The sequence below is a fragment of the Lagopus leucura genome, unplaced genomic scaffold (genome assembly GCF_019238085.1).
Source record: "Lagopus leucura isolate 7727_CA_CO unplaced genomic scaffold, USGS_WTPT01 Super-Scaffold_100047, whole genome shotgun sequence".
In the NCBI taxonomy this organism is placed as follows: domain Eukaryota; kingdom Metazoa; phylum Chordata; class Aves; order Galliformes; family Phasianidae; genus Lagopus; species Lagopus leucura.
In genome coordinates this window covers 470,861-498,350 of record NW_024962293.1, presented here as the reverse complement: position 1 = coordinate 498,350, position 27,490 = coordinate 470,861, and the positions used below count along the sequence as shown (strand labels likewise).

Below are 27,490 nucleotides of genomic sequence, written 5' to 3'. Positions count from 1 at the left end.
TACGTAGCCAGATACATTCTTGACAGGCGAGTCCTGTTAGGTGTCTGGGTCAGAAATTATCGTCCCATTATGATCTTTATGTTTTGTTCCACTTGCATGAGATAATTCCTATCTCCATGCATTCATTTCCTCTGTGTACATTTCCACTATATATTATGCATTCATCTGTGTCCTGCCTCTCCCTCTGTCATCACCTCTGTTTCTTCCCTACTTCAATTCCTGCTCTGTATGCCTGAAGAACATTTTGCTATTTGTTTTAATTTCCTTTGCGAGGTTTAACTCAGCTTTGCTTCTGGCAGATTTCCCTTTATGCCTACACTTCCTAGCTTCTAAGATGTAGTTTTCTTTGATTAATCCTTTTTTTCCATTCTTTCCAGTCCCTTTGCTTTTTCCTAATGTAACACTTTGAAGTGGTTATTCACTGAGTTAGCTCTGGACTGCTTCCTTACAGAGTTTTATCCCACTGTGTATCAGTCCCAAATGCTTTTTATATCCTTTGCTTCAATTCACAGCCCGCCCAACATTCAAAGCTTAGAAAACTGTCAGAAAACAACTAAAAGATGAAAATGACCACTGTGCCTCGACTTCCAGCCTATTAGGGGCAGAAGGCTTCTCATGGGGTTCACAATGCCATCCCTCCAAGTGACAGATCCCAACCAGCTTTCTCTCAGTACGCATCCAGAACTAAGAGATCTCTGGGTGCATGTGAAATTCCACTCCACTTACAGCCACAGCAGCAATGCCAAGAGAGGGCTGGAGGATCGTTAACTGAAACTGCTCTCAGAATAAAAAATCGTTACAGTAGATTAAAAATTAGCATGAAGAAATGAAGCGTATACATGTATTTTTAAAGCCTCTGTAAGGCAGCCAAAGTGAAAACACATTTCACCAGACCACGAAAAATGAAATGCGTGTGGTGATCCTCATAAGGCTGGAGCTTATTTCCTTGCTAAGTTCCAAGTTTTGGGTCTCTCCCACTGAGCAGAAGTCTGCTTGAGAAAACTCCCCAGACGCCTCATGGCAGCAAAGAGATCCCTCTTTCTGTTTCTCACTGCACAGCTCTGCCCAAGTGGCTCAATAAAATGGGGCAACATTTTCAGAAAATGGGGCTGTGATTACAGCCTCTGCTCCTTCCATACGTGGAAACAGTAATTCTTGTTTTATTTGGGTGAGAATTGAAGCTGTTGATCACCATCCCTGGAGATGTTCAAGTACTGCAGAACTGAGGGACGTGCTCAGGGCACGGCAGGGTGTGCTGGTGATTGAACACAATGTCCTTAGAGGTCTTTTCCAACCTTAACGATTCTATGATTCCAACATGTAGCAGTGGAGCTGATGGCACTGAGGAGCAAAAAGCAGTGGGAAAAAAAACAAAAACAAATAAAATAAATCATTTTGGTCAGCCTTGTCGAAAAGCTTCTTCAGGAAGTCAAACCCAAAGCTGTCCTTGAAAATGGGCTGTCCATCTGGGAGGACGTGCTGATTTTTCGATGGTCAGAGTTGACAGAAAGACTTGTGTAAGATGGGGTGTTTTGTAGTTGCTTTTTTAACGGAAAATTAACTGAAAGCAAAGCAAATTTTGGGCAGTGGTGGGGATTCAGAGGAGAAAAATGAGAGAAGAGAAGCAGTGGAATCAAAATGGTCATTCTACAGTATTTTATTTTGAACCCAAACCGTGCCTGCTTAGGGTACTTGGAAGCAGCGAGAAGCAAAAGCACAGAATAAATTAACGGGGAAGTGTCTCTCGGCTCTTGGCGTTTCTGTCAGTGCGGCCGTCGGGGCAGAAGGCAGGGCCAGGCAGCTTGGTGCCATGAGCCCAGCACGGGGCGCGCAGGCCGCCACGCCCGCCCTTGGTCACAGCAGGGCCATCGCGGAGCTCCGCCACCCTCCCACAGCCCGCTCAGGGCCGGGAGCCGCGGGTCGCTCCACCCCGAGGGCCTCCGGCAGCCGCCCGCGCCGCTCGCGGCGCTCTCCGCCGCCCCGCCCTCGGGCACGGGCCCGGTGGAAGGGCGGAACGTTTGTGCGCGGCTGCGGGCCCGGGCGGGGCGGCGGAAGGACGGAGCGATGCACCGCGCGGAAGTGAGCCGGGCCGCGGCCGGGGCCGCCGACGGATCCGGGGGGATGCAGGGGGCCGGGGGCCGGCCGGCGGCGGGGGGCTCTGCCCGCGCTCTCTGAGCGGGCCTCTGCCCGCAGGCCCCGGGCTCGGCCAGGGCCCCGCACCCGGCGGACTGGCGCTGAGCGGCCCCGGGGCGGGGGTCCCCGGGCGGGCGGGCGGCCATGGCCACCCGGCGTCTAACCGACGCGTTCTTGTTGTTGCGGAACAACGCGGTGCAGAGCCGGCAGCTGCTGGCCGAGCAAGTGAGTAGTTACGGCTCCTCCAGCCCTCTGAATTCACGTAGCATGGCTGCTGCGGTGAGTCTCCTCCCTTCATCCTATGTACCTTGCTGCGCCGAGGGCTGCCCGCGGCCGCGCCGTGCCCGCTGCTCCGCGCCCCCCCGCCCGCCTTCCCCGCGCGTAGGGCGAACAGAAGAGCTCCGTGCCGATCCCTGCGGGTCCCTCCGCGAGCGCTGCGCCCAAAGCGCCGTTGGCCTTCGCGGGAGGTCATTGCCCACTGATTTCTTTATGCTTCCCCGGTGACAAAAACCAAACTTACTCCGTGGAGCGGAACTCTTCTATTCGCCTCCGTGTGGGCGCTGTTAATTGCAGTGCTGTGGGTTATTCGGTGTGTCCGTAGTGTCTCCTCACACCCAGCACCTTTCCCCTCGATGCGAGGAAAGCTGTGAGGCCGTGTGTGCGATGGCCAGGAGGTGCCGGTGTGATGCCTTCAAAAAGCCATTGCTCTGTGGCCTTTTCTGTGGCTGTTTGTATGTTTTGCTGGTCACACTGCGATGGGAAACTTAAACATGGAAGACCAGAATTTTGAGAATAACTTCCCAAAACAGGCATCTACCAAAGCAGTTTCCTGGCGGAAATTTGAACGATGCTTAAAACTTTTGATTATAGTATTGAACCTGCTGGACAGCTCGGCTTTCTGGGCTCTTAAGCTGCTTCTTCAAATGTATCATTTGTTTGGAACAGCGTCCAGTAAATATCTGTCAGCAGTCTCATCTCCTTGACTTGCTTTGCATTTGTGCGTTTTTGGTCAGGGGAAAAGCAATGCTTCATTCCGCTACATTGATTTCAGCTGATGAGTTGGCATTCAGCGGTTTTTATTCATTGTCCATTTAGTTACACCTGTATCTATACAAGCTGTGTATTGAATTTACTTGCAGACCAGGCAGCATCAATAACAACGTGTATTGCAGTGTTTAATTTGACACTGCATTTGATTCTTGTTAACGATCATTTTGCCGATATCGATAGCATTTTTGATCATTGGAATTTTATAAATGTTAATAGAAAACAAGAGCTGCATGCATGCAGGCTGCTGAGCAGTGGAACTGCAGTGAGCACAGTAACATGTAGCATTTGCATGAAGTGTTTATTTCTCATGTTTGTTAACATGAACCAAAGCATTTTCTGATGCTTGTTCCAATGCTGCCGAAGCCAAGTGGCTGGGGATTGGTCCTGGCTTGAGCAGCTGGTGGGGTTGATCAGTGGCTCAACTGTGCACACTTCCAAGTTCCTGTAAACACAGTGAGCAGGGCGAAGATGTCAATGTGAGCTCTTTCGTGTTTCTGAGGTGCTTATCACTACAGCTAATAGCTAATTACTTTTTCGTTTGGGCGCTGTCCCCAGAGCAGGATTGCTGCACACCAGCAGGGCCGTCTTGCAGTCTGTAGCTCATAGTGCTTGGGCTGATCGTTTGCTCTCCAAGCTTCTCCTGAAGAAATACTTCATTATGAGGGCACTGTGTCAGAAGCAGCTTCCTGCCTTGGGAGTTGCATTCTCACACTGACAGTCAACCATTCCTTAAGCTCTGCTAACTGAAGTAGCTTCCCTAACAGTACAGCTGTACTTGAGAAGCTGAGTGCAGGGTAGCAGAGGTCATTAATTGAAGCTCGCTGCTTTGGCAGACCACAAGTGTGCTGTCCTTGTCTTAGTTCTCACATGCTAACACACCCCAGCAGCACGAGGAGTGATGAGCTGCAGAGCTGCAGATGTGTTGCACACACGTGTGTACTGATGGTTGCACACACACATGTGTGTACTGATGCTACCTGAAACTGAAGTGTTTGCACGTGGGAGCATATGCCGCACTTGCTTTTGCTTTTCGCCATTTGCTGTCTGTTTTATCTTGTGGTAACTGAGGTGCTTATTGATAAATGTCTTACAAAGTTCGTATGGTTTGTAAACTTTGTTTGGAGAACTGTAATTCTCCGATCGGTGAAACCTTCAACTCACCCACAGATGTTAAACACTGCAGTAAAATTGCTCTCGTTGTCGTGTTTGAATATATTTCAGTGTTTTCACTCAGAAATTTTTGCAAACCAGTTTTTAACCTGAAAAGCTTGTGTTCCAGGCAAAAGGCTGTCTCAAATATAACATTATATTGTACTTGTTATTGAATAGTGTTGTTTTAAAAGTCCATTTGTTTTATTTGTTGTAAACAATTATGTATTTAAAACAACAACACCAAGCTAGTAGTATTTTCCCAACTGACCATACCCTGTGTGTGTCCTCTGTGTCTTTTTTCTCTTTTACCTTTCGCTGTCTCTAACTGGACGGGGCTGATGGGATCCACAAATCACTTCAGGAGCTGGATGAGGTATTGTTTATCACATCTTATTTTGTCACACTGCATCAAGCACGCATCACTGTGCAAAAATGTTCCTTTCTTTACAGTGCTAGCTTATTCCATTTCATTATATAGGAGGAGATGTACTTCTGTACAGTCTGACAAGGCTGCCAAGAGGAGACAGGCATTTTGTGAAATTACAGTACCACATTTATATGTATACACATGTAATCTAGTTTGACTTTTTGTATCCATGCAGGATACAGTGAAGCTATTCACAATACTTTATGCTTTGCATTAATTATATAAACTCTGCTCAGGAGACAATGCTGGGGACAAAGAACAGGCTTTCAGTAAACAATTGCTCAGGAAGGAGGAAGGACTGGTTTATAAAAGAGGTGGAGAGCCACAAAGATTTCTGGGGCTGATGGAGAAAAATAAGAAATCTGGAAGAATGGGCAGTGCAGTAATTAGATATGTTCTAAGCAGTATCACTTCTTTCTGTCTGCAGTAGATGAAGTGATCTTATCTCTGAAATTACAGAGATGGCTTCAACTGACAACCTGAGAAAATTGATAATGTCTCCCAGTTTCATTTATAACCTTTTAGTACTTCAATCTACAAAATGGATTCTTATCTCCAAAATAGTCTCCAAGTATAGCATAGCCTCTGCAACTGCTACACTGCTGCTGTACAGCAGTGTCCTGTCTTCAATAATTTATATCTGCATCACATGCAAACATGCTTGAAGTTCCTTTTTATGGGAAGAAAAGGCACACAAGCACTTTTCCTCAAGAACTGCCATCTAATTTGAGTCATGTTGATTTGCTATCTCTTTCTAAGAATATATTTCTATCTTCTGCAGCTTGCTGATGATCGTATGGCCCTGGTGTCAGGAATAAGTTTAGATCCCGAAGCAGCAATTGGTGTAACAAAGCGCTTACCTCCCAAATGGGTTGATGGAGCAGATGAAGTAAGTTGGATGGCAAACCCAACACTGAGTTGTTTTCATGTAGAAATGTATTCCTGTTGTTAGCTATGTTGCCAACGCCGTAAGTTTTACAATAGAAGTATTAGAAGGTTTGTGTTTTTTCTAACTTCTGCCACTCCTGTTCAGAGAAAATATCAGGCAAGATGTCATTTATTTCCTGTATGTATTGCAATGAAATGAAGGAGATGGTCTTGGAGCAGAAATTCCTGAAAACTGAACTGATATCATCAGTGAGAGCCCAGTGCTGGTACTACACTTGAACCAGCAGGACAGATAGTGCTATCGCTGAGCATTTCGACTTGAGGCTGCAGGAAGGGTCCTAAAGCTCTCAGCACAGCAAAATTCTTCTCAGAATGTTTCTCAGAAACATTACTCACTTTCCTTTCCCTGTTGTTGTGTTTGCTGTTTTAGATTCAGTATGATATTGCCAGGGTGAAACAGAAGATGAAAGAATTAGCCAGTCTTCATGATAAACATCTGAACAGACCAACACTAGATGACAGCAGTGAAGAAGAACGTGCAATAGAAATAACAACCCAAGAGATCACACAGGTACAGAGTACTTTCAATTCTGAACCTACAGACTGATGTATCTGTAACAGATATCATGGCGAGGCAGTGGTTTCCTTGGGGTAAAACATTTCTCCAAGTCAGTGAGCCAGAAGCCCTGGGCTCTTAGCTTGGTGCTGCGCTGACCATCTCAGTGAGCTCTGAGTGAGTGACTTAACACTCCCACCTCTGCAGCCCTATTTTTACTTGCCTGTTTTGTTTCCTATCTTGGAATGGGTGGGAGATTTAATTAAATCATGTTTACAGCTACCTCACAGAAGTACACAAAGACATTCTATGGCTTTCAGTCCAAGCAGTTTCAAGGAAGCAAATGTCTTTGATCAGAAGTACCTGTGTTACTGTGCTATCCTGTTAGATTTATGTTTCTCATCTATATTCTGTATTTCTGTGTCCTTTTAAACATTGCACTGGGCAACAGTAAATTCAGCATGACATTTAAACGTGAGTTGCTGTATGTTTTTAACTAACTGAATTGTTTTCTCAGTTATTTCACAGATGTCAGAGAGCAGTCCAGGTCTTGCAGAGCAGGTCACGGACTTGCACAGAACAAGAAGCACGTGTTCTCAGGAATGTAGTGTCTTCCTTAGCACAGTCCCTGCAGGAGCTCTCCACCACCTTCAGGCATGCACAGTCTGACTATCTCAAACGTAAGCATCAAAGACACAGTAACGCATGGGCACTGGTTGTGGAGGGCACTAATTAAGGCGTGCTTATTTTCTTGTTTAGGGAAGTATAGAGAAGTTAAGGGATATTCCCAGGACCACGAAAGGTATAATAGAGTGGAGATGAAATTCAGCAATTTCTGCTTCACAGCCTCTACCTCTCTTATTTCATATTGCTAAAGCAAAAATACCGGTTAGATTTATCAATGAAAGCAGTGCGTTTCAGCCATTTACACTCTTAACATGTTATCACTTCTCAAATTGTGGTCTGCCCAGCTACTTCTGTTGTGCTGGTGGGGCAGCTGTTGTTTTTCAGAATGATACCTGCTGTTGATTAGTAGTTTGTGATAGATGAAACTTTAGAAGGGGTCTGTGATAAAGTTCTGCAACCTTAAGCAGCTTGGAAATTGATTATTCTGATTCAAGTCTAATATTCAGTCGTTTTTTGGCAAAGTAATTTCAACTTCATATGTAATAACTGATCTTCAGATGTAGTGCTGCAGTTTCTTCTTGTGGTCTAAATGGTAGAGGTGGAATGAGAGTCAGAAGGTTCTGTTCACACAGAATACAGAGTGATCATACTCTAAGACTCTTAGCTTACTTAACTCTTTAACCTCATGAAACATAATGACTTGAAATCACTGTGTTTAATCTGTATTGTAAGCATGGTTGCAGTTGTTACGCTCTAAGCAGTAAGCTTATGTGACAGTTACAATTTAGACACTGTCATTTATCAGGGATTTTCTTATGCTTTTCTAGCTATTGCTTCAGACCTCATTCTTTCTCTCTCATATGTGTCACGTTTCCTCCAAAAGCTGTTGGAAAATACTCTCCTACCTACAGCTTTTGAAGGGTGACAGAAAATCCGACTGACTTCAGTGTGAGTCCATTGTGCTCCAACACAGTTTGTCTTTCACAGGCATGAAGAGTAGAGAAGAAAGATCCAAACACTTCTTTGACACCTCAGTCCCACTGATGGATGATGGGGAGGATGATACACTTTACGACAGAGTAAGTTAAGATATTAAGCAAATTCAGTTTAAAGAAGCTTCTTACGTTTCCAAGTTATTTTAGTGACACTAAAACTCTGTTTGTAATGTACAGGAAGATTTTTCTTGAGTAGTTTTCTACTATTGAAATTCCAAAAGGAACCTTATGTTGTGGAATCTTATAATTGCTATAATTATTGCTAACGTTTTCACTCTAGAACACATAAACAGCAATTAAATCTTTTCTTTCAACAGGGTTTTACAGATGACCAACTAGCACTGGTGGAGCAAAACACACTGCTGGTGGAAGAGCGGGAACGAGAAATCCGTCAGATTGTTCAGTCAATCTCTGATCTCAATGAAATATTTAGGGACCTGGGAGCAATGATAGTAGAACAGGTACATCAGCACCAGTGTCAGTGAGATATGGGAGACTGCACGTAGCATTACGTTGGTTCAGCTCCTTGTGTTGTAATACGATGTTTTCATGTTGTAATATCGTGTTTGCACTTTCCTAAATTAATTGGTTCAGGCTAAAGTTTCCTCTGCCTGTAATGTGTAAGAAAATGAGCTAATGAAGAAAAAATAACCATTTATGGGTATTAAACTAGGAAGAAATGTAGAATTCCAGATTCTGTTGATTATTTCCCCCAGAAAGTTTAGGTTTAATATGTCAGCCAAAAGTACCTGACCTGGGTCATAGCAGTTACTAAAGGCTGTGAGATAAGGCTGTGAGTTGAGATAGTGACAGAGCTGCCAGTTAGGCAATAAGCCAAGAAGGTCATTTCAAGATAGTCCAACTAGATCTTCTAATGAGCTGTTTACTGTAAGCATTATTACTCTGCTGCTCATAACCACAATCTTTTCAAAGTTTATTTAGGTTCAGCTTGATCCTTCTCTCTGTTTCATTTAGGGAACAGTTCTAGATAGAATTGACTACAATGTTGAACAGTCGTGTACCAAAACTGAAGAGGGTTTAAAACAACTACATAAGGTAAGCTGGTAAAATATAGGCTGTTTGCATATCTAGTTATCTCAATGATAAAAAAAATAATGATTATTCAGAGACTATAAAAGAGAAGAATTAATATTTTTTCCTTTTAAAAATTCAGTGCTTATGGATTTAAAAAGAACTAAATGCAAGTTTTGTTTAGTTTAGTTTCTGTTAGCAGTTTCATTTGGCTTTTGGAGAGTTTTCTCTACATTTTTATTCCCTGGGAAAAAGAGGAGAGGGATGAGAAAAGGCGATAAGAAGAAAGAAGGAGTGAACCAAAACAAAGTGAAAGCTTTCAGTTCTAATTGAATGTAAAATGCACAGCTGAATCAGGTACAATAAAAATGCCAATTAAAAAATGAAGCTTTTAACAATGAGTTAAAAATATCTTACCAACTTTTTCCATTTGGACTTCCACACATCCAGTGCCTTCATTTTATTATTTCCACTGTCCACGTAGCTCAGTTCCACTTTAGATCAATCGTTCTGTGCAGCTCATGTTCTGTGCAGGCATCATGCCTTCTCAAGGACTACAGAAAAGTCTCAGTAAGGTTGCATAACCAATAGGAGGATGCATTATTTTCTGTAGTGTTTCATATTTAATGTGGATAAATATGAATTCAGTCTGCGCTTTCTTTCACTGCAGTCTTTGGTGCAGGCTGGAGTTAGCAAAGAGAAATCGAGGTACATGTCTTCAGTATGCTGAAGAGTCCATGCTTACATCTTTGCATAAATTGAGGCATTAACTCTTTCTTTTCTGTTTCTACAGGCAGAGCAATATCAAAAGAAGAATCGGAAGATGCTTGTTATTCTGATTTTGTTTGTTATAGTAATTGTCCTCATTGTTGTTCTTATTGGTGTAAAGTCACACTAGGTCTCACTTAATTTTCTTATTTTTGGAGTTTACGTGAACTTTTTTCCCCAATGTGAATGGATGGACCTGCACTCAAGAAAGCTGCCTTTGAATGTATTTGCCCTCGTGGTACAAAGTCTGTGCAATGCTTCTGTAGGATTCCTCAAAGTTCAAGTGTGGTGACTGGTGAGGTGTTGGTAAAGAGTAGATGGAGAACGTCAAGAAATCTGATGCTCTCAAATGAATCATTCGGTTCCTTGTCCAGAGGTATTTGGAAACACGTTGCTTAAATAACTACAGAACTGTAATTTATTAGTGAGTTCTGTAATTGGTTTGTTACAGTGAGAAAGAATATGTTGTCTTCTGAACTGCCACAGTTTTTAAGGCTTCAAATTTAAACCATGTTCCTGAGTCATGGGACTACAGCTGAGGCACAAGGCACGAAAATGTCTGACCTCATTTCTTCAGACTCAAAAACTCAGAGGAATTGGAGATGAATATAAGATAGCTTTTAACAGGCAGAGCCTAATTCCATCCCTGTGATCTTAATTTAGATATTGCATCATTACTAAGAATCAAAATAGTATATGATCCTGTAAATAACAAGATTTAATCACTGGTGTAATTTAACACATTTAGCTAATTAAATTTTTTTTGAGCTTGAGCAATCATGAGAACATTTTTTTTTTTTCTTTTTACCAGAAAGATGATGCATTTTTATGTGCTTTAAAAAAAAAAGTACTGCCATTACATCAAAGTGGTGATGAAGTTAAACCTGAAAAACAGAGATTTCCCTTTCGGCTTTCTACACAGTGTGACCTGCTCTGGGGACTTTTGGCTCTTAGCTGTTTTCTAAGCTGTTTGTTTTACTTCTGTCCACACGTGGTCTTACATATGTAGCTTTACTGCAATATGTATTAGATCCATTTTCCCATAGCAGTTTTTTTTTTTCAAATGCCTGCCTAGAAAAGGATGCATTTTGGGTCTCCTACTGACCGTGATGCCATGCAAGTGATGTGGCCTAGGAGGCCTTCAGTGGAAAATTACCTGTTTATTTTTTTAACTTCTTGCAGTGGAAAACTTTGCTGTAGGCCATAAGAGATGAATTAGAGAAACATCTATGTCACAGAGGATTCATATTTCAATCCAGGCCTGAAGTAGTGTGCAATTGTAGAGGCCTTGCCTTAATATTTTTAATATGGCTCTTCTGTATGGACTTTTCCCCCAAAGAAACTGTAACTTAATTTCCTCCATTTCTGACTGATGCAATGCTCCCCATAAACTTGCAGAGGTGTTCTGCTCAAATGCCCTGAAGTGCAGTTTCGTAATATGTGCTGTGATTTTAATGTTGCACCTGCCCTGAACTTGTGTTTACAATGTACTGAGGAGGTCCTAAGATGTGGGTTTAAACAGACTCGATGCAGGAACAGGCCTGAAAGAAAAAGACTACAAAAACATGTAAGCTGTGGCTTATTACAAAGAGATTTGTACCACTGTGTTACCTCCAGACAAAGGGGATGCTGAACTTCCAAAGCTGCCAGTTCAAGCCCTTGTTGAAATTCACACAGTAGATCCGTGGAAGAAGTATGCTTCTAGTTGGGTGTGCAGTCCCCCTGTTCTGGTAATAGATCTTTTCAATGATCGTGAGTAAAACTACTGTCTCCCTAGTGTGCTGGCTACATCAGTTGGTGTGAAGCAGCATATTGCTATAATTTAATATTCTGTATTTGCAACTTTCTAACATGAGAACGTGTTATTTATTTCTGTCTTGACTGGTGCTTTTGACATTTTATCACAGCTAAAGGATTCAAAGAAGTAATAAAACACTTCCAACCTAATTGGTCAGTTCCTTTTTCTTAAAATAGTGTAAGCTGAAGCAAATTCTTGTGATGTTAATGTCTCCATATATTCTTCAAAATTAAATAAAAGCAGCAGTGACATGGAAATATCTGATTTTTTTTTTTTAACTTTCTGCAGCACAATTGCATTGTCAAGTGATTTTCATCCCATGTAGTCCCCATTGAAATGCCTTCAAATAGCTTAGCTGAGGTAAATGACTACTTATTTGCTAGTTAAATTCTGTTAAAGGAAATGTACTTTGTTAACATGCACTGCATAAGAGGTTGAATTCCAGTGTGAATTGTCCTGTGTGACTTGAGCTAGTTTGACTTGAAGCTGAATTTATTTAAAAAAAAAAAAAAAAACTAGGCTTCTAAATCACTTCAGATGTCTGGTTTGCTGCTATTCAGTCTAAATTATTTATAGCTAGAGCATAAACCCTTATGCAGTGCTTTGTAAGAATAATCTTTACTTGCAGTGGTATAGAATGGAAAGCATCAGTTTCCAAAGAAACCACTGCACCTGAGAAGTAGCTTGGCTGTCTGCTACCTGCTCAGGTGTTACAGGAGCAACAGCTGCCTGAACCTACTGACTGCTTCTGACCAGCCCTGTAACCATCTCTGCATGCTGCTGCAGAGAGATGGCATACGGTTCTGCAAGTTGGGGCTTCTTCGTGGTTGCTGGATTCTCTTCCCAGGTTGTACTGAACCTCTGACAGCTTACAAAATGCAATGGGAAACTGTGAGTCCAACAGAGCAGTGCTGCTAGAGCATCTCACAAGAACCCATGGCTCCCCACCTGGTGTGAATGACCTATAGAGCTGTTGGCTTGTACAGAATTGCTCCATTAAATTGCTTGCAAGTATACAAAAATAAACTCCTTGTTAACAGAAGTAATTCTAGGGATATTTGGAAATGACAGTATTACAAACACTGTAACAGTGAATTAACCTCTACTGCAAAACTGTAGAAACAGAAAAAATGGAACAATCGCTTTGTTATTTTTTCCAAATAAGTTAGATAATACTCATTGAAACAGGGAATGCATAATGCTTTTACATATTAACTATGGTGGAATATGCAAGGCTGCTTGAATGATGTAATTCTATAAATACCTGCAATTTCTGGAGGATTAATAACTGCTGTGCCCAGGGAAGGCTGTAGCTCACAGGAATCCAAATGTTTGCAGCTGCTCTTAGTAGAAAGCAAGTCAAACTTCTGCACTACAGATAGAATGATGGGGAAAGTCAGTTCTATTTTTTGATTAGGACTCTGCTGCCCTTAATGAGGGAAGGGTCACGGTTTCGATGGCAACTGCCTACTGCTTTGTTTCTTCAAGGTACTACACATTCGAGGACAGAAGTGTGCTATTAACCTTGCAGCAGTAGGAATAGCAGAACGTATTGCGTGACAAAGGCTTTACTTGGTAGAATTCTTTGAATGTCTCAATCCTGAAATAATTCTGTTATTTTATTTCATATTTCCCACACTGTCCATATGAACTGAGATAATAACCCCAAACTGCTCATGTTCTTCGGCTCAGCAAAGAGACTTGTGAAAGTTGGCTTACATATCTCTATATAGAGTGTTACTTAGTGCTGGAGTTTGGACTTGTTTATGGGGTTATCCCATCCACAATTGACCTCCGCAACTGATCTTGTTAGACCCTTAATTCAGGCTACTTTAAAATATATTGGGCAATAAAAGTTTCCATAATGTCCCTTCGGAGGCCCAGTAAAACTAAGTCTTTTTTCCTTTTTTTTTCTTTCTGTTGTTCTGGAACCCAGCCTAATACATTCTTTCTTCTTAGATGCGCTTCCATTATTTGCATCTCCGTTTACTTCTGCGGTGTAAATGAAGCACACTCAGTCCCTTTGTGAATCCCAGGCTTTCCACACAGCTGCAGACCCTTGACTGGGATTCCCTGCTGACACAGCGTTAATGGGAGGCGCTCGACAAGCGTGACAACGTGAGGATAAATACCATACTGAACACATACACGCACAGCATTAACGCTGGAGCCTGGAAAGCACTGCTTCCCTTTTGTGACTTCCCATGCTACAGCTCTGAGTGCGCTTTGGCCGTTTCCTCTGCTCTCGCCATGTCTGTAGGAGCACGTTCCGTCTGACGTTTAGCTTTTCCATTGGGATCCCTCTACAATTTTACACCATTTCCATCCCTGAGCGGAACGATTAAAGGGAAACAGAGGTTTCCAGTGCATCCCGGTGGTCTGGGAGCTGCGTGGCACGGTGAGAGGCAGCGGGACGGCGGCGCCCAGCAGCGCTCCTCACAGCCCTCCCGTTCCCGCCACGTTCCGTCCCGTTCCCGCCCACCGCTGCTCGGCGCTGCCCCACGCCGTGAGGCGCCGCGCACATCCGGGCCCCGCAGCGCCGCCCGCCTGCCGTGCCCGGTGCGACCGCCGGGGGGCCGCCGTGCCGCCCCGCCCCTCGCAGCCGGCGCTGGGCGGCGGGGCGGAGCCGTGCGGGCGGGCCGGGCCGCGGGCAGGAAGATGGCGAACGTGCAGCTGGAGTTCCAGGCGAACGCCGGCGAGGCGGACCCGCAGAGCCGCCCGCTGCTCGTCCTGGGCCAGCTCCACAACCTGCACCGCCTGCCCTGGGCCCAGCTGCGGGGCAAGCTGCAGCCGCGGGTCAGCGAGGAGGTGAGGCCGGAACGCCGGAACCCCCGGGCCGCGGTTCCTCCCGGGGCCGCGGATCGCCCGGCCCGGCGCTGAGCGGCCTCGGGGTGCGCCCGGAGTCGGGCCCGGAGGGTTCGGGCCGCCCGTGGCCGGGAGCGGCCGGGGGAGGGAAGGGGCTGCACGGGAAACCCTCTCTGGGCAGCGGGAAGGGCCGCAGCGTTACGTCTCGAGCTTCTGAAAAATCCGAACCGAAACGCGGTGTCCGCTGGAGCAGCGGGGCCGCCGCGGGCCGCCGGAGCCTGCTGTGGGCCGGCAGTCGCAGGCGGAGCGCTGTGCCTCAAACCCGGCGCTCCGCTGCCCCTTCAGCCGCTCTGACGGCGGAAAGTGCTGCTCCGCGGTGACAGCATGGTGGCTGCGATTAACGTAATGGTGAAACGCAGGTTCTGTGGCGAGCTGGAGGCTGAGTCTCGCTGCCTGCAAGGGCTGAGAGATGTGTCGTCTCTTTCCCCCTCCCAGCCTTCAGCTCTTGCACTGGAAACTGGGGACCTGTTTGTATGTAGAGGGTGTTGATGGATTGCTGTGAAACGAGAAATATTTTGCGTCACATCTTTTAGGATGCTCGAGGCTTGGAGGTTTCATTTGTTGGGCTCCTGGGCGTCTTATGACAATTTTTAGCCTTCTTTTGTTGTTGTTGTTTTTAATTAAGTTTCTGTCTGAAAGAATGACTTGGGATTAGTAAATCAGTCCCTCCATTTATCGCTGATGAGATGGCCTCAACTTAAAAGCCTCTGGAGCAGCCTTTGCTCTTACTGCTGTGTTTTTAAATTGTAGTTCGTGTGGCTTAAAAGAGATCCATGTAATGGAAAGCACATATTTGCTTTCTAATTAATAAAGGTCCACCATATTTCCCATCTCTTCACTCTAGAGGTTGTTGCATTTAAAAGGGCTTGCCTAAAATCTTTGTTTCCAACACCTGAAATTTTACCATTCGAGATTGCCTAAATGGAGTCAGAATGAGACTGTAGTCAGAAAGAAAATTCTGTTACAGTTCTTGGTTTCAATTTCTTCTTTTCTCCTCAGCTCTGGCAGTCTGCATTAGGCACCCTGAACCCAAACCCTACTGACAGCTGCCCGCTCTACCTGAACTACGCCACCGTGGCTGCGCTGCCATCCCGGGTCAGCCGGCACAACAGCCCGTCTGCAGCTCAGTTCATCACCCGCCTGGTTAGGAACTGCCTCCCAGGTGGTGTCAACAGATGCATTGTGGTAAGTGGCAGCTTGCAGGTGCTGCTGGTGACATGTCCGGTAAACTTTGTCGGCTTGTCAGGATTTTAGCTGTATCTGAGGAGACTGGAGGTGGGCGAGTTTTATCTCTGTAATTATAGCAGCATTTATAAATGGTTTTGTGCTGGGACATAAATGACACCTAAGTGTACTAGCTTCTGCATGCTCACACAGTTGAAAGGAATTAAAGCTGAAAATGTGTGGAATGTCTACAACCAGTAACGTTCATGCAGAGGGAAGCAGTAGTAGATCTTTTCAAACTAGGATTTAAGACATTAGCACGTGGTGTGTGTTGTGCTTCAGAAAGTTAACATGAGCTCTGGATCGAGTGCAAAGTGTCTGCATCACATAACCCTTTTAAGGGGCTGAGGTTTAAAAGTCTCAATGCATACTAATGCCCCAGCACAAGTCGTGTGCAGGAAAAGTTCTTGCGCTGTTCTGGTCCAATGAATTTGTTACTTTTTTCTAATTCTTCCTGATCCAGAGTTCCAGCTTAATGCAGAAAGCTCATGTAGTCAGTATCAGTAACAAATCTAATTTTAAACTCCATTTATTTTCAGGAATTATAACTCTGCCTTTATTTTTCCCTTATGGCTAAATTCAGAGATATTTAACTAAAGCTGTTTTCCACTGGTAATCTCTGTAATGAACTTCAGAAAAACATTCTGCGTGTTAGAAAGCTTTGGGTTAATATTAACTGCATTTTCATACAATCACTCACTTTGTTTCAAACACACATTGATAGTTCCCTTGTTTTTTTTATAGGCTGACCTGTGTTAATTAGACAAGTATAATTAAGACAGTCCAGATCCATTAGAAGAACTGCTAATTCCTGCACAGTCATGTCCAGTATTGTAATTCTTTTCCACGTGGGAAATGAACTGAACCAGTTATTTCAGTGTGCTGCTGTTTGCAGTGCTGCCCATCCATGCAGGGTGTGATGTATGAGCATGTCTCTGTTCGTACATCAGTTCTGCTTTTTGCCAATACTATATTATGCTATACTACAATACTAAGGGTAATGAATCCTTTTAAATGCAGTCTCCCAATGGCCCTGCTGTTACCTGACTTGTTTGTCTTCTGGCTGATTTTCAGATGGTCTGTGAGCGGTCTGAAGTTTTTGCTTCTGCTTGTGCACTGGCCAGGGCCTTCCCGTTGTTCACACATCGCTCCAGCGCATCGAGACGCACAGAGAAGAAAACTGTAACAGTAGAATTTTTCTTGGTTGGACAAAACAATGGACCTATAGAAGTGACAACGCTTAAAGTAAGCTTTTGTGTTGTGGGTTTTTCTCCCCATTATCAGGGTTTTTTTGTTATTCTCTGAAGTTTTGATTTTCCTTTGATTAGCTGCATGCACAAGAAAGTGTGCCTTGGGCTATATATGGAATAGGTGTTGTATCTGAAGTAAGACATGATCTTAGATCAAAGTTACCTGTTCAGTTCAAAGCACATGTGAGTAGAAGTATTGAATATATTAATGTAGCAAGGGCTGAAGATGTTATTGCAGAACTTAGATTTCAGGGATGGAAAAATACCAAACAAGTAGCACAAGATTCTCTTTTCTCATGTTTTGCTTAGAAGCAAAAATTAAGTTTTTAACATTTAATACTACTTTGCCTTCAGTATGTGGATATCCCTCTTTTATTTAGGCAAAATCTGTATGCAGGTGTCCATCACACTGAGGTAATTAAATGCTTTTTATTCTGGGATCGTGTATGGCTTCTGATATTTATGCACGATGTACTTCTTTGGCTGAGTTTTGTAGCAAAACCCCTAAGAAGTGGTTCAGCCTGGAAATAAGCTGTACATAGCACTTCAGTATTTGTTTAAGTCATCTTTCAATAGTAGGTAATCAAAGATTGTTTCCCAGACACCTGACTGTTAAAGAGAGCAAACTCCATATCAGGTAACCTATAGGTTCTAGGCCGTTTGTCTTCAAGAAATAGGTTAAATAAATAAATAAAGTACCTGTTGTCCAAAAGTAGTTCCTTCAGATGTGTTGCTTCCAAACCTCCTGGGCTATTCATAACTAAAATCCAAAATGATTTCTTCCTCCCATTCTTCCCTTGAAGTCAGTGCCAAAACTACTGCCGGCTTCTTCCATGCTAAGCTTTCAATCCTTAAATTCAGCCAGCATCTGAGACAGCTAATGTAGATGGAAGATGCATGGGATAGCATTTTTTCCTCTCCCGTTTTAAACCTCTCCCAGGCACGTTGCCATATTCTGCGCCTACTGCATTGTCCGTGGTATTATGTGGTAAGGACTGGAAGGGATTGTCACAGTTTCATAGGACAGTTACTGAAGACTGCTGTTATTCAGGTTCTCCTGAGTCCCCGGGATGCCGAACCCAGGCACAGCGTGTTTCTGAGTAAGCAGTAGTGATTTCCTCAGACCTGGCATTGGAGTTAAGGTGCCTCTTTTTGTGGTGATGAATCACCCCAAATCTAGCCTGGCTCCTGAGGAGGTTCTTCTTCTTTAGAGGAAGTAAAGCAATCAAAACTAATAGTAGGGAATGAGGCACCGCTTCAGAACAAGCTGCAGTTTATAAGAGTGCTGGGGTATAGAGCAGAGTCCTTAGGCCAGCCTGGCCAAGCCAAACTTCAGATTCCTCAGCACAAGCTAGCCAGCAGGTCAGATTCCTTTGAAATCGCTCTTGACTCTCGCTTCTGCTGTGTCATCTTCAGTGTAGTGTGGCTACTGCAAAACTTAGAGTTTCCTTCCATCTGGTCTTTTTTCTTCAAGTTCCTGATTCTCAGGAGTTAAAAGCCTCTGGTGCCTCCATTGTCCTTTTGAACAGGAGGATGCTCAGCCTCAGGGTGCTCACTGTGGGCCGTTTTGATTCAATCCACTCCTGCTTAGATATGTTTTCACTCAGTCTGGGTAAAGGGCAGTCAGTTATACCACAGGAGCAGGGCAGTGCGTGCATGCTTTGCACAGATATGTCACATTTCAGATTTCCTATGAATTCACCATATTGCCATATAGAATGCTTTATGATACTTAACCATTCTGGCTGCTATACATTAAGTGTATCATCCCATGTTGTACTCTGTCTATGTAATCTATTGGGCAGATTTTCCAGCCCAAGTATCCTGCAAGTTCATTGTGACTTTCTGAATTTTCATCTGATCTTTGCTGCTCTCTGCCTTGTGCTGCATTCTTGATCTTGCTGTGGCAGTGGAGAGGGTTACGAATTTTGCAGTATCAGTTCACTGTGGGAAGGAATGCCTAGAAGTTTGCATAGAGGAGAAGATGTCTTCTGCATAGCACTTAGGAAAAGTAGCAATTAGTTTGGTTAACGTTAATTAGTATTGTACAGCTACTTGTAATCAGTTGCAGTCAGGCATAGAGTCTAGAGGAACCTAATATCCAATGTAATCTGTGTAGGACTGGATAAGAAGTTATGTGGAGAGCAAGCTGAACCAAGGCCAGCTCTCATGTGTTCTCACTTCTTTTCATAGTGTCTGGCAAGTGCTGCAGAAGGAATCAGGCTGGCTGCTCGAATTGTGGACACCCCATGCAATGAGATGAATACAGATAACTTCCTTGAGGTGAGTAATAGACATGATGAGTAAGAGTTACTTACTGGAAGTCCTGATTACAGTAATCAAGAACGAGTGCTTCCATCTCTTAGCAAAACCTTTTAGTCAGTGGTAGGGGACATGTGAAGGAACATGTCCAGGGATGTTTAAGCTATTTCTTTAGTCATTAACACTTGGTAGAACTTAACAAAGTGGGAAGGAAGTGCAGGGTAAGGTGAGAAGAGGCAAATTCTTGGTTTGGTCACAGTGCTGGCTCCTTTGGTAGTGATTTCTTAAACCCTGTCCTGATAAGTTTCTTCAGAAAGAAATTGAACAGAAGCTGACACACTGATGAATGAATTTATTGGAAAGATCTGAGAAGTTGTTGCGAGTGAAAATACTCCTGCCTTATTTCATCATAGTCCAACAGAGCGAACAACTGGCATTTACCTCTGACCTGGTAGAGCTGAAGGGCCAGATTTGCATTTCTTGCAGTAGTAAATAATCAAGGATGTCTCAGTGAAGGTAGGTGATAGGAAACCAGTGCCATTCCCAAAATAGTGAATGTTTGTATGTGTACACTTGGAAAAATCACATAAAACCCATACAGGAGTGCATCTCTGCTGTGTCCTTCTGATCACTTACTGATGTCCTTTTTCTTTTAATGATGAAGGAAATAAAAAAAGTTGGCAAGGACCTTGGGATTACTCCTACCATTATTCGAGACGAGGAGCTGAAAGAGAGAGGCTTTGGAGGTATGTCTTGCTTAAAATCCATCTTTTTGGTAGTGCTTAATTGTAATATCATGTCATCTCCATTTTGAAGTTTAATTTATGCATTTTTGAAAAAGTTTTATTGCTCATAATATTCCAATATGCTTCACAAAAAATAGATTACTTTCCACAGTCTTTCTTGCCCACAAGTGACTTAATTCTCTTGTGTCCCAGGTATCTATGGAGTTGGCAAGGCTGCTCTGCATCCTCCAGCCCTAGCAGTTCTCAGTCACACTCCGGATGGTGCTACACAGACCATTGCATGGGTGGGGAAAGGTATTGTGTATGACACTGGAGGACTCAGCATTAAGGGAAAGGTACATCAGTGCTTCTCTTGTTTTTGCTTAGTATGTAATTTCCTAATGGAAATAATTTGATTAATGTTGATGGAAACCAAAGCATATTTGTCTGAGTAAATGCTTGATCTGCCATCATCCATGCAGACACAAACTGCCATCTAGAATTTAAGGAACATTTTGTTTGCCTTTAAGTATTGCTCACTGCTAGTAGAAATTTAGGAACAAAGATGTTTCCTTTTTGATTCTGGAGACAGATCCAAAGCCCATCTGAGTTGACCCCAGTGCCTATCTTATAATCAGCTTTTCTGGTTTTTCTTTTTAAACAAATGAGCAGCAGCATTCTGGTGCTTTCATTGTTTTAAGGCAAAAAGCAGATATGTCTGTGTGCTGTGTGTTTGTAATGGCTAAGCACTGTCAGGACCAGAGATAGAGAGGCAGCAGCAATGCTGGCTTTATCAGGCAGTGCAGCAAAACTTTTTTTTTGGCTTTTTTTTTCTTTTTGCTTTAAAAGTGTCTGTTTCTGTTTAAATAGACTACTATGCCAGGAATGAAGCGAGACTGTGGTGGAGCAGCTGCTATTTTGGGTGCCTTCAAAGCCACTGTAAAGCAAGTAAGTAAAATGTGTTAATTGATCTCATGTAGCCTACCAGTGCCAGGCTGACTTTTGGATGTACTTGCAGATTTGAGGGCCAGCCTGATCCTCAGGTTCTGACCTGCCTCTGCCATTACAGTTCTTGGGCTGCTCTGCTCTTTCTGCTGTTTCATAAAAGTATTTCAAGTCTTTGCTAGGATCTTGGGAATGGTGAGAAATTGCTTGAGGGCTACCCTTATTCTAAGAGTCTTTGTTGAGCTTCATGTCTGTTTTGAGGACTGAGTTGATTGTGGTTCCTTGAATACAGTGCTGATCTTGTTGAAGCTTTGGGATTTGAGGCAGCTGTTGTCCCCTTAGCAATGAAGGGGATGTACAGCTCTGCGGTATGAAGTCCATCTATGTTCCAAATCATTCTCCAGTTCTAATATTAACCTGCTGGGGAAATGACAATTCAAGTCTCATCAGGAGCTGCTTGTTGGCTTGTTCCTGAGGTCAGAAAGCAATCACAGAGCTGAGGAGAAGCCAAATGTTGAAATTTGGAGAATTCTTAAGAATTATTATTCTTAGGAATTGTGCTTTAACAGTATGAACTGGGGAAACAGAGTGGCTGCTGCCAATTCAGTTCTGCCCTCCCCACAAGTTCAGTCACTGAGTCTCGCTGACAGAGCAGTTCCTGCCTCCAAATAGTATCCAAAGTTCAAAGGCCTCGTACTGCTGCAGATGGACACGTAGATCTGATGGAAGCTTTGTCCAGGGGATGATCATTGCCAAATTCCCATTTCTCAACAGTTTAACTCTGTGCCTTGGCGTTAGCAGCATGTTTGATGTGAAAGGAATTGTAAACTTCGCAGTTATCTGCAGAGACTTAAAATTGAAACCACATTTCTGAGCAGCATTGTAGGGAACCACTGCCTTCCCATACCAGAGTCCTGCAGAAAGTTGGATCACTCGTTTGCGAGGGATGAAAGCTAGAACTTTGCTTTGGGGGAGTCTGGGATACGTGTGGTGTGTTCTTTCAGTGATTCAGTCACTCCTCGTGTTAGAACTTTGTGTATGCAGTTATCTGCACTGACAAACTGCACTCACAGTCATAGTAGGTGTGAATGTAAGATATCAGTTACTTCATATGCAATTACTGTAACTACAAAGTAACTGGTCGTAATACGTTTGGACTGAGCCTGAAGCAATGGTCAGACCTTGTGAGAAATCTGTGCCATTGCATATAAAAGCAAAAGAATGACATCACTGCTTAATGTTACTGCATGACATCACTGCTTAATATTGCAACTCCATGCAAGACTTGTTGAATTAACATCCCTGCAGAAAATGCATTCAGGTAGGCACAGAAGTCATTTGTCCTTGTTACTGTATCAAGGCTTTATTTTCAGTGTTTAAACTAAGGTTGAATAGAAAGCTCAGTGGGAAGAGAGGCAGAGGTTATTTTCCACTTTCAGAAAGCATCAGCTGCCTGTGTGCTGTTGGACGATTTCACAATGGGATTTTAACAGTTGGTGGACAGCAAACTGAAGCAATTGATGTACTTTTTTTTTCCTTCAAATGTGTCTTTCATCCATTGTGAGCTTTCCAACACAAAAAAGAGAAAAATACTTAAATTTTGTGATTCCTCTCATCTTCTGCATGTTAACACAGGGAGTCCTGCAGTTACAGAAGGGATGAATTTCAATGAAAGCTCATAGTGGGAGCAGCTTTCCTCTTTTTGACTGTAAAGTAACCACGTCTTCCACTTGGTGAATTTCATCAAATCTTCCTTCTCCAAGAGATTCTTAATGGAGTTTTTTGTAGCATAGACCATTTTGAAGGAGGAAAGCATCACAGTTGGAAGTGTAGCTCTTCTATTTTCCCATTGGCTGGAGTAGCAGCTGCAGAGTTCCTTTATGGCTTCTAGAGGCTGCCTGTTATTTTGGAAAGGTTTTAAGTGATGCATTTGCCCTTTGGACTTCAGAATGTGATCAGATTCAACAAGTCTAGATTTCTTCAGCTACAGAGCTTTCATTCACCCTAAAGCTAAGTCTGTTTTCACTAGGAAAGTGATGTTAAATAAATAAGGCTATTCCAGCTGGGAAGGAACGATGCTTTTATTCATTAATTGCTGCTTATCTATGTTTCTGTTTGTAGAATCTCCCCACACGGTGTAGTAATTGTACAAACAAAATCACCATTCATTGATCAGATTTCTCATGTAATTAGTGGCATTTCTGCCAAAGAAATCATAATTTCACATCGATTTCAGTCTGAATAAATGAATTTGGTGTTAATTAAAACCGATTCCTGTTGTTATTACAGGGTTTTAAAGACAATCTTCATGCTGTGTTTTGTTTGGCTGAGAATGCAGTTGGACCACGTGCAACAAGACCTGATGACATTCACGTTCTTTACTCTGGAAAGTAAGATATACCTACCTCTTTCCCAGAAACATTGAGAGGAAACAATCTTTGATTCTATGCAGATTGTGAACATTATCAGCTTCCCTGAATATTGCTGATAGGATTTCAGACAGCTGTAGCAGTGAGTTTTCTGTGTGCTTAGAGAGTCCTGGTGTGTAAGTGCACATCAAAGTACTTATCACAACCTGAAGTTTGCTTAAAGTTTCCATGCAGCTGTGGAATAAGCAGCAGTACAGACTTGCAGAGTCAAGTTTGAAAGCAGATTCAGTGTGCTTTTCTAACTCAGGGTAGATGAGTCTTGCAGGCTGAAGCAGGGTTGTATTAAATGCCTTCTCTTCTTCCTAGAACTGTGGAAATCAATAATACTGATGCAGAAGGTCGGCTGATACTGGCTGATGGAGTTGCTTATGCATGCAAAGATCTTGGAGCTGATATCATTCTTGATATGGCCACTCTTACTGGAGCTCAGGTACTGATTCAGACCAGCTACTGCACAAGGGGTGAATAGAATCATTTGAGTTGGCAGGGACCTTTAAAGGCCATCTAGTCCAACTCTCCTGCAATGAACTGGGTCATCTATAGCTAGATCAGGGCACTCTGAGCCCCGACCAGCCTCACCTTGAATGTCTCCAGGGGTGGGGCATCCACTGCCTCTCTGGGCAACCTGTTCCTGTGCTTTACCACCTTAATTGCAAAAAACAAACAAACAAAAAAAAAACCCCACCAAAAAACCCACCTTTTTCCTTATATGCAGTCTAACCTTCTCTTTTAGCTTGAAAGCATTTCCCCTTGTCCTATCACAACACGCTCTGCCAAAGAACCTGTTCCCCTCCTTCTTACAGCCCTGTTAGACACTGAAAGGCCACTCTCAGGTCTTCCTAGAGCTTAACTGCTCCAGCTTTCTCAGCCTGCCCTCACAGGGGAGGTGTTCAGCTCTTGGGTCACTTTTGTAGCCCTCCTCTGGATGCACTCCAGCAGCTTCGTGTCTCTCTCATACTGATGGCTCCACATCTGGATGTGGTGCTCCAGGTGGGGTGTTATCAGCACAGAGCTGAGGGGCAGGACCAGGTTGGGTGGGCCCTGGGTGGCCTGATTTAGTGAGTGGCAGCTTTGCCCATGGCAAGGGTTTGGAAATAGATGATCTGTAAGGTGCTTCCAACCCATTCTATGATTCTACACATGTAAAGAAAAAAATGGTATTATTTTAATGACATTAGCAGCTGATGCAAGTGATCCAATACTCAGTGCTTGCAATTCAGTAGCCTTACAGTTAGCAGAACTGTTTCAGTGATTAGTGATCAGCAATTTTCTTGTCCATAAGCAGTAGCTTTTGTAGTTTAATTTTCTAGGGAATGAATTAGTCTTCATATAAGGAGGATAAATGGTGGCAAATTTTGGAAGTGTGAGTGTTGCATGCATTGAAGCAAACATTAATCTTCAGAAAGCTTCCTGTCATTGTCCTGCTAAAATGCTGATGTGATGATGGCCTCTGGGGTTTGTGGACCTGAAAGGAAATGTAACCATGTAACCATTCTGATGAATGAGTATGCTACATTCCAAATATTTGTGTGTGGTTGATACAGATTGCCAGGGTATTGTGTGTGTGTGTGTTAGATGTTTGTAATCAATTGCTGATAAATAGGACAAATAACTGACAAATGACAAAGTTTGCTTCCTCAATCACTGTGAATAAATACATGGGACAGTGATTTGAGTGGTCCAGGTAAACGTGGAATACTTTACATATGAGAATGGATTTTGAGAAATTTTAAAAGATTCTTCAGTAGCCACAGTGTCTCTGTCTGCATTTTTAACTCTGCCTTCTTTTCAAGTACTTCTGAGATGTTTTGTCTTGGTTCTGTTAGTAGGAAAGCAGCTGGAAGGAAGTAGTACGGAATGGTTCTGTGCAGTGCTGCAGCACTGAGATGGATCGTTCCTGATTTTGTCGTGTATCTCACCAGGGAATTGCTACAGGGAAGTACCATGCTGCTGTCCTTACCAATAATGAAGAGTGGGAAAAGGCTTGTGTTAAGGCTGGCAGGAACTGTGGAGACTTGGTCCATCCTCTTGTGTACTGCCCTGAGCTCCACTTCAGTGAATTTACCTCTGCTGTAGCTGATATGAAGAACTCTGTGGCAGTAAGATTTTTTCCTTTGCGTTTCATTACATAAAAATGTGTTCCTGTATGCATTCTCACTGTGTTGGCCTGTAGCTGTATGGCAGTTCTTCCTGTGGGCTGTAATCTTCTAGAAATGGAAGATATAAGGAACTCAAACTGCAAAGTTGTCTGTGGCTGTTTGCCTTTTAAACATAACTCTAAGATGGATTCTGAATTCCTGAATGGAGACCTTCTAAGAAGTAAATTCAGGTGTTTCTCAGGTGTGCATAACCATCAGAGACAGTCACTGGAAATGCAGAAGCCAGGAAATTGAGGACAGTTTTCTGCAGCTGCTTTTGCAGCATTTGAGAGTTGCAGTGTGCAGTAAGTTCCAAGAATGCTGCAGAAAGGAGTTTGGACCAGGGAATAAACGAGCAGGGCCAGATTCCTACCAAGGATTAACTCCGTGCTTATGGTGCACTTGACTAGCAAGACTGGGTTTTAAAGCCACTCATCAGCCATCGCGTTAAAGTTGCACAACTTTTCTGTAGTTAAGAATATTATTGTTCTCTTTTCTTGCAAGACCAACCGTATTCTTATTGCTCCTGCAGGACCGAGACAATACTCCGAGCTCCTGTGCTGGGCTCTTCATTGCTTCTCACATTGGCTTTGACTGGCCTGGGGTCTGGGTTCACATCGACATTGCCGCCCCTGTTCACGCGGTACGTGTGTGCGCTTGGGTTGTTTTGCCCTGCTTGCAAAGGAAGGGAAGTGCAGATGCTGTGGATTCTTCTCCATCTAATTCTTTTGGAAAGCTCTTCATCTCTGCTGGGAGCTGCTTTGTTTTGGTAGCTTCATCTGTTCATGTTCTTTATTTAGATTTTAAAATATTCAAAAGATCATTTTAATCTGCTACATCTTTATCACTGTAGATTTTGACAACTTGCCTGCTTTCTCTTTAAAGGAGTAATCCTAGCCTTTGTTTTCACCCATAGTGTTTTAAGGTGGTTGACTAGAGCTGATTTTCTTGCTGACCTTCAGTAGGGAAAACACTTATTTGCTTGTGGGATTCCTCCTCTATTGAATGACTCCTGCTCCAAAATCTGTGTTCATGTTGGATAGAAAGTTCTCTGCCCTGAGGAATGGTAGCGTAAGGCCATCCTGCATTCAGCATGAGCTCTATTGCTGTGAGTCAAAGGATGTGTTGGTTTAATCAGGGAAAGATTACAGTAGCAATGAGAATAAAGAAGAGTATGCTGAGGAGGCTTGGCAGGGGCACTGAGTGTTTGCTGTGGCCATGCAGTGTCACTGCTCCAGCTGAGTGGGTTTGTCAATTAAAACTAGCCCAGACAACACAATCTGCAACACGAATCGTTCTTTTTTTTGCAGGGTGAACGAGCTACTGGCTACGGCGTGGCTTTGTTGCTGTCCCTGTTTGGAGGGGCATCTGAAGACCCTTTGCTAAACATGGTGTCCCCCCTAGGCTGCAATGGAGACTTTCCCCCTGATGATATGGAGAGGGATTCCAAAAGGCGGCGCCTGGTTTGATGCGCCCGGCCCTCTGTGACGGGGTGCATGTGTTACCTCACTTTGCACTGATTCATTCTCAAGCAATGAAAATGTCACACGTAGAAATGGCCATTTTATTTTATTTTTTTTACTATCATGGTAAGATTTATTACTTATTTCTGATAAAAACAGCCTGATTTTTTTTTTTTTTTTTAAATTATTGGTGCAAACAGTTGCTGAATTGTATCAGTGGTGCAGACTTCAGACTCAGCTGGCTGTACCAGGAGGGCACGTCCTCCTCTGAGCACCTCACAGAACAGTTACTAAGTGCATTAATGCATGAGAAGCTCTCCCTATTCTGAAGCAGCAACCGCGGTTTTTGCTTACAAAGCCTTCTGAATTACTCTGAATTATTTTACTTGAGGTTTTATCAGACGTTTCTGCAAGCTCCACTGCATCTCCAAACACAGGACGAGGAAAAACAACCTCTAGGCTTGGCGTCTTCAATGACAATTTAGCTTAGTAGCGAAGGAGATGTCATGAGAAAAGGCCTTTAGTTTTAATAAGGTGCTGTTTCCGCATGTTTAGTGTTTTTCTGACCAGTGAAGTCAATGAGCTGTTCAGAACCTATCTCTACTTAAATCTTTCATGTTCAAATTACAGAATGTATTCATGTTAAATAAGGAAAAGAATAAAAGGGGGGGATTGTGATTGAGTAAAATCGGTTTACAAAGCAGAGTGGCTTCCTGCCACTTGATAAATTTATTATTATTATTAAAGCAGCTTACATATCCCA

At 43.2% G+C, this 27,490-nt stretch overlaps 2 protein-coding genes across 4 annotated transcripts; both read left to right on the top strand.

Moving 5' to 3' along the window:
- The first annotated feature begins 2,250 nt into the window (after positions 1-2,250).
- STX16 (syntaxin 16) lies at positions 2,251-11,575 on the top strand. Of its 3 annotated transcripts, none has more exons than XM_042884961.1 (9): positions 2,251-2,358; positions 4,697-4,708; positions 5,544-5,651; positions 6,081-6,221; positions 6,724-6,886; positions 7,821-7,912; positions 8,146-8,289; positions 8,804-8,884; positions 9,654-11,575. In XM_042884961.1, the coding sequence occupies exons 1-9, from the start codon at positions 2,278-2,280 to the stop codon at positions 9,756-9,758; spliced, it is 927 nt and encodes a 308-aa protein (XP_042740895.1). In that variant the 5' UTR covers positions 2,251-2,277; the 3' UTR covers positions 9,759-11,575. The 3 variants fall into 3 exon arrangements, with proteins under 3 accessions (XP_042740895.1, XP_042740894.1, XP_042740893.1); XM_042884960.1 differs by having other exon boundaries at positions 4,664-4,708; XM_042884959.1 differs by having other exon boundaries at positions 2,251-2,412.
- Positions 11,576-14,071: 2,496 nt separating this feature from the next.
- NPEPL1 (aminopeptidase like 1) lies at positions 14,072-27,490 on the top strand. The gene is made up of 12 exons (XM_042884965.1): positions 14,072-14,234; positions 15,291-15,476; positions 16,590-16,760; positions 18,959-19,048; positions 19,692-19,773; positions 19,966-20,108; positions 20,623-20,700; positions 22,987-23,087; positions 23,433-23,556; positions 25,049-25,225; positions 25,797-25,907; positions 26,575-27,490. Exons 1-12 carry the CDS (start codon positions 14,085-14,087, stop codon positions 26,731-26,733), a joined length of 1,572 nt encoding a protein of 523 aa, XP_042740899.1. The 5' UTR covers positions 14,072-14,084; the 3' UTR covers positions 26,734-27,490.

Coding starts and splice junctions, on each gene's coding strand:
- STX16 (XM_042884959.1), top strand. CDS start 2,278: ATGGCCACCCGGCGTCTAACCGACGCGTTCTTGTTGTTGCGGAACAAC. Junction 6,887..7,820: donor ACAGTCTGACTATCTCAAAC/GTAAGCATCAAA, acceptor TGTCTTTCACAG/GCATGAAGAGTAGAGAAGAA. Junction 7,913..8,145: donor ATGATACACTTTACGACAGA/GTAAGTTAAGAT, acceptor TTCTTTCAACAG/GGTTTTACAGATGACCAACT.
- NPEPL1 (XM_042884965.1), top strand. CDS start 14,085: ATGGCGAACGTGCAGCTGGAGTTCCAGGCGAACGCCGGCGAGGCGGAC. Junction 20,109..20,622: donor GACTCAGCATTAAGGGAAAG/GTACATCAGTGC, acceptor CTGTTTAAATAG/ACTACTATGCCAGGAATGAA. Junction 25,226..25,796: donor ATATGAAGAACTCTGTGGCA/GTAAGATTTTTT, acceptor TTGCTCCTGCAG/GACCGAGACAATACTCCGAG.